The sequence below is a fragment of the Atta cephalotes genome (assembly GCF_000143395.1).
Source record: "Atta cephalotes unplaced genomic scaffold scaffold00020, whole genome shotgun sequence".
Taxonomy (NCBI): domain Eukaryota; kingdom Metazoa; phylum Arthropoda; class Insecta; order Hymenoptera; family Formicidae; genus Atta; species Atta cephalotes.
In genome coordinates this window covers 615,861-622,400 of record NW_012130084.1, presented here as the reverse complement: position 1 = coordinate 622,400, position 6,540 = coordinate 615,861, and the positions used below count along the sequence as shown (strand labels likewise).

Below are 6,540 nucleotides of genomic sequence, written 5' to 3'. Positions count from 1 at the left end.
GTGTGTGTGTGTGTGTGTGTGTGTGTGTGTGTGTGTGTGTGTGTGTGTGTGTGTGTGTGTGTGTGTGTGTGTGTGTGTGTGTTGTATATAATTAAAATATAAAAAAGATAAAATATTATATCATTAATCACAATTGCTGTGATATAATGCATGCAGTGCATTATATTACAACTGGCAATAATGATTAATAATGTATAATATCTTTTTATATTTTATTTATATACACATACACACACATCTAAAAAAACATCATAAGTATTTACTTATGTATTTACTCACATAACTAAACTCAAAAGATATATCTGTACAAAACCTGATTCTACTAATGTAGTATAAGATTAACTTTAATCTCTTAGTTTAACTTAGCGTTTATTTTTTTCTAATTCTTAGAACTAAAAGAAAATAAAAATTGAACCGAAATTAAAAAAAAATTAAGTGAATCTTACATTAATAGAATTGAGCCTTATTTCTTAGAATTAGAAAAAGATAAAGAATTAGTTGAACCAAGATTGAAGTATAATATTAATATAAATGGACATTATATATTGTCATGTATACATCTAGAGTTTATTATGTAGCAAGATTCTGCCTTGTTACCTCGTTATAGCTTTTGTTTTTAAAGGACTATAATAGAGCTGTTGTAAATATGCGCCGATGAGACCATAAAAGATATTGACAGGTTTGGAAAGCACCATTTTTTCGTATCAATTGCTATATGTTCTCAACTCTTTCTAGACCTAGAAGACACGATTTGTACGATGAGTCGCGAAAAACACGGATCATGCGATAAAAAGCGGTGCAAAGTGCAAACCACCGTCAGCTGATAAATAGTAGGTCTCGATTGAATCACTTCACATCGCTCTTAAGATGAGTCGCATTTTCGACAATTTTTTTTTGTATTTATTCCATTGCGATTTGTATAAAAACAATAGACATATGAAGAGCACGAATATGTTAAGTGTTCTGATAAATATCTTGTATAATTACAAAACTTTCTCTCTTCTCTCTGAACGAGTTTTTAGAAGTCTACCTGTGCAACTCGATTGGGCCAGAATTCGACAATCGATTTTTTCAGCTGTCAAGAATTGTCACGAATTGTCTCGAATACGACAATTTCAAATAGTTCGAATGAACTTTTGAATGATACCAAGAATGCGCAAAAATAGTGGAGTTTTTTTAATTCGTATGATTGAGCAATCGCATTATGCGCAAATGCTTTTATTTCAGAAAAACTACATCTGCACATAATATGCAATTAATCGATGAATTTAAAAAAATTTGCCTAATTACGAAATCTCTTGAGAATTTACGAGGCTTTATAACCTCGATTCAAGTCAGACTTCGACTTTAGTTTTTCCAGAGTATCAGTAATCGCTTCAATCTTTACAAGATTTTTAATTTAAATAATTGGGAAAAAATATTTCATTGACTCTGTAGAATATACATACGAGATCGAGACACGTACGATTGATCTATGAAATTTGTGTATGACCTTCAACCCAAATTGGCGAAAATACGAGATCGAACCTGTTCTTCAGTTCTTTCGGAACTGATCAATCGCGAGTTTGACAAAACGCGAGAGATCAATTTGGGATCGATTTGGATACGAAGAAGCGGGACACTCAAATCTGTAGCTTCGGTCAATCTTACTCAATGCCGATATTACAAAAACCGATGTTTATATAGATTATCCCTTTACCACGTGATTGTTTTATATGTAATCTCTGGAAAATATATTCTCTATCTTCTCTACCGTGTAAAAGATGCGACGTGGTGGTAAATAAATCATCGTGCGGAGTATAAAGTAGGTACTCGTTGGAAGCATTGTAATGCACGGTCTACAATGACAATAGCAGTAGATTAAGGAGTAGACGTAGAAATCGACCAATCATAGTTGATTATTTTTCTCATTGATTATTTTTTCATTGAACTATGATTGGTCGATTTCTATGTCTTAATCAACTACTGTTACTGCCCATTGTAGACCATGCATTAGAGTATTGCGCATATCATAATTGTAATACTTATTATTAGTTACATACCTAAATTGCAAAAGTGATTTAATATATAATAATACAATCATACAAAGAATAGAACATCTAAAAGTATTCAATATAGCGGTAAGTATTCATAGTCCGTTCTTATTTCAAGACTGTTTTAAATAATATCTTAAGATGCTAATATGATTCGCTGATTAGTTCGTAATTTCTTAAGACTAATGCCCGTATTCATAGTCAGATTTTGTACTTAAGGCTTCCTTAAATTTATCTTTAGATGCTCAGCAACCAATGAAATAATTCGTAGAATATCTAAAGATAAATTTAAGGAAGCTTTAAATATAAGGCCTGATTATGAATATGAGCATTAGGTTGACGTCCTATGAAGTGGAAATTTACAGCAGAACGGAATAGCGAGACCAATCACCGCAGAAAAGAAAGCAAAATAATGCAGAGTTGTGATTGGTCTCACTGTTCCGTTCCGCTGTAAATTTCCGCTCCATGAGATACCGGCCTTAAAACGGTCTTTAATATAAAGATCTGATTATGAATACCTTCCAAAGAGTGACTTTGAATAAACTTCGATTAATTTAATCAATTATAATCTCGCTCACTAAAAATTTCTAATATTGTACATAGTTTATATATTATATATAATTTAATCTCTGTGGCAAATAATAATAACAATACCAATTGAATGGCTGCGTTCAGCAGAATATTTATTTTACAATTGTTGGAAGTTTTCTTCATGCTGATTGGGTTATGCTTTTAGATCAAAAGGAATGGTCCTATCTCAGCAGATAATCATAAAACGGTTGCAAAACCGTTATATGTTATGTTCTACTGAATGGCAATCAATGGCAGTGAGCGCTCGCTGTTATTGATGTATTCTTCCAGATCTAAAATGCTTTGATGATCTAAAAGAATACATAAATAATAGCGAGCGCTCACTTAACTGTTAAGTCCGCTGAACGCAGTCATTGGTATATTCTTTTAGATCATCCAATCAGTATTTTGGATTTGAAAGAATAAATCAGCAGTGAGTGTTCACTGCAATTGTTAAGTCCATTCAATGCAGCCATTGATGATTGAAGAAATTATTCGACTGTAATTGATCAATTTCTTATGACTTAAGCAGAACCTTCTAAATGGTCACACGATCATGTCCCCCCAGATTTCAACCGTAAGCAGGGGGTAGATTGTGAATCTTGAATTAAGGTGAAAATTACAAAAGTGGACAAATTCATTAGAATATTCATAATTTAATTGGTCAATACCTAGTAATCATTGCTCACTTTCGTAATTTTCATCTCATTTCAAAATACACAATCAAAGGCACTCCAGGCACTTTTCAATGTTACCCCTTATGTTGTCCCTTCAACGTTATCTTTCAGTCTTCCCGCCACACGCGTTCAAAGCCATCGCAAGTAAGTATAAAAATATAACTCTTAAGGTGCAGCTACAATAGATGGAATAAGAATTTAGGAATAAGGAATAATGATATCAATTTATCAAAAATCGTGTATTGTGGCTACACCATTATAGGCCTTTTATGGCCATTCTATAATAAGTCATTAGTCATAAATCAGAAGTTAAAAATTGGAAATTGATGACTGTGATTGGTCAATTTCCAGCTTCTGACTTATGATTTATGACTAATGGCTTATTGTAGAAAGCTCATAAAATGAAGAGCACAGACTCTTACATAACACATAACACATAAAGCCGATTCTACATTAATTGCAAACCGATCGCAAGTTCGTTGTGATAGCCAATATGAAGCATTGATTTCAAAATGCAAACTTCAGATTGGTTGTCGCAACAAACTTGCGATCGGCTTGCGACTAATATAGAACCAGCTTAAGACATAAGAAAATTCAATCAATCAGAATTCTTTATTTCATGGAAAGGAAGGAAACGAAGAACTTTGATTGGTATATTTTCTCATGCATTACGTATTATACGTTATGCAAGAGTCTGTGCTTCCCGCTTAGGGACATTCCACACAAATTTGTATAGCCATATGCATAAAGAAAATTATCCAATCGCATTTCTCTTATAAAGACGCACATAAAATGTTATTGGATAATTTCCATTATGCATACGTTTATGCGACTATGCAAGTTGTGTGGATATATCTTAACACAAGAAACGCATCTTGTGCATAGACTTTATTCAACTCGCATCATCAGATATCTTACCACGTCGATAAAGCAGACCGCTCAGCTATCACCGAGCAAGCAGTAAATCGAGTGGACTGAAGTGGACGCGCCAGTGGGACTATCTAATCCCTACATCACTTCGGTCATCGGTTTCCTGGTCTCTCTATCTTTCTCAGCGAAACGGTTGATCGATTGACTTGCGTTGATCGTTAGTCCGTCATATCATACGTGGATCGCGTGGTACCCGTGTCCGAATCGTGTTTGTCGTGTCTGTCGTGTCGTGCTGTTATCGCGATTCGCGTGTCGTATATTCTACATAAATCGTATCGTGTATCGTAAAATCGTATATCGTGTCGTCGCACAATTTCGCTCACTGAGCGCAATCCGTTCGTACAAATAATCATCGTACTCCCAGCGCCTCATTCCCAGAATAAAGGCATCATCGAGCGTGTTATAAATCGTCGTGGTCTGCCGTGCACGGGGATCGTAGCGCCGTTAACGTCAGTTAACGTTAACGAGGGAGCTTGAGCTCGGAGTCGCCGACTTCGTCATGCCGTCGGCCGCGGTCACGACGACGACGGCGACGACGGCACACTCCGAATCGGAAAGAGACGCGTTCTCCCGCTGCTGATATGGGGCCACTGACCGAGCGTTTGGTCCTGGTCTCCGTGGGCCCTCCCTGCTTCGAAAATAAATAAAAGTCTCGAACGGCTCTATAAGGAGATCATAAACGACGTCGACGACGACGACGACGACGACAACGACGACGACGACGACGACGACAACGACGACGACGACGACGACGACGACGTCCTCTTCTAAGGTAGACAACCGGGCTCAGGATGGCCTCGACCTCCAGCAGCGATGTCCAGGTGCTAATGGGCAAGGGCAAATGCGGAGCAGCGGCCTACATCAGCCTGGCTACTGGTCGGGACACCGGGACTAATACGAACCCGCCGTATCTCAATGAACTGCTGGATGTCCTGCTGAATCCCAGCAAACCCATCGATGACTGGGAGACCATCGATTGGTGCAAGTGGCTCATGGCTGGTGGCCGGACACCCGACGAATTCGCCAATACAGGTGGTTATCCATAATAAAAAAAATATGGTCCTGCAAAGAAGGATGTATGACTAATGATGAAATTAATAGCTTAATATAGGCCTATAAATTTACACCAATTGTTTAATTATTTATATCAAATTTAATTCTTTATTAAATTGTTTTAATTTTGTCAGTGCATCTGAAGGATACGAGTGTACTAAGGTGGTACAATATAATAATAAATCAAGATGATCAATATAAATACATATATAAATACATATATATACATTTACAGGTATTGTCGAAATTAAGATAATTTAATAGAAAATTGCTAATTATATGAGTATTAAACAAGTGGTATAAACTAGGACATAAATAAAATAATTTTACATGGACATGATAAGGTCTCATCACGTAAGTTTCTTAATTTTTAAGTTAAAATGTTGCTGATGAAGACTCAAACTAGAATCGAAAAGTACATTGTTATACGTTTTTGTATTTACAACTTTTTGTTGTGGAAAATTAAGATTGATCTATTAAGATAAGTATATATTATCTTTGATGTCAACTCTTATCACTCGCTTTATTTTCATTTTTGACATTAGACAATAGACTTATGTAGAAGTTTTTATTATTAAATATTTTAAATAGATAATATAAGTTATCGAGGTAGTACAGATACTGTAATGTGTCAATATAAAATAATGTATTTTTCTATAGAAAATTTACAATGTTTTATAGAACATTGTTCCTATTTGTTGTCATTACTTGTAAATATTGTGTGTCTTTTTCAAAGTATTGAAGTATTGACGCTGCAGGTGAAGCATAATTTTGCAATCATGTTTACTTGCTGAGACAAAATGTTAATGCTAGAAATCTCTATTGATTAATTGAAGAAATTTATTGCAAATATTTATTGCAATTTAATTTGCAACACAAAGTATGGAATGTTGTAAAAGTTAAAGTCAAACTTATATAATTTACACATTAATATGGTTAAATTAAAAATGGAAAACAGTAAGAACAATGATATTTATTAATAATAATATTTAATAAATACAATTTTATATCTTGTTTTTTCAATTTATAATAGAAAAAGAGAGCTAATACAAGCAATTAATGAGTATAAATTAAAAAATAAAAACATACTTTATCACAAAATATCAAAAAGCTAGTTACCAGTTTTGACTTACAGAGTTTTCTTCAACCAAAAATAATAAATATATAAATAAAAAAAAAATTACTTAAAAATATTCACAGAAAGTCGGCAGAAAGTTAAAGGTTATTTAAAGTAATGATTACAAAAACGAAGTCTAAACAAATGCACACATCATTAT

The 6,540-nt window shown here is 34.3% G+C and overlaps 1 protein-coding gene across 1 annotated transcript in view; it reads right to left on the bottom strand.

Annotated features, from left to right (window-relative positions):
- LOC105619238 (peroxisomal membrane protein 2) overlaps nt 1-758 on the bottom strand; it is a 3,932-nt gene extending 3,174 nt beyond the window's left edge. The window contains exon 1 of the mRNA XM_012200762.1: nt 598-758. Coding sequence (XP_012056152.1) covers nt 598-695 — 98 coding nt within the window. The 5' untranslated portion in view covers nt 696-758. The remainder of the gene's footprint in view (nt 1-597) is intronic.
- Nucleotides 759-6,540: the final 5,782 nt, after the last annotated feature.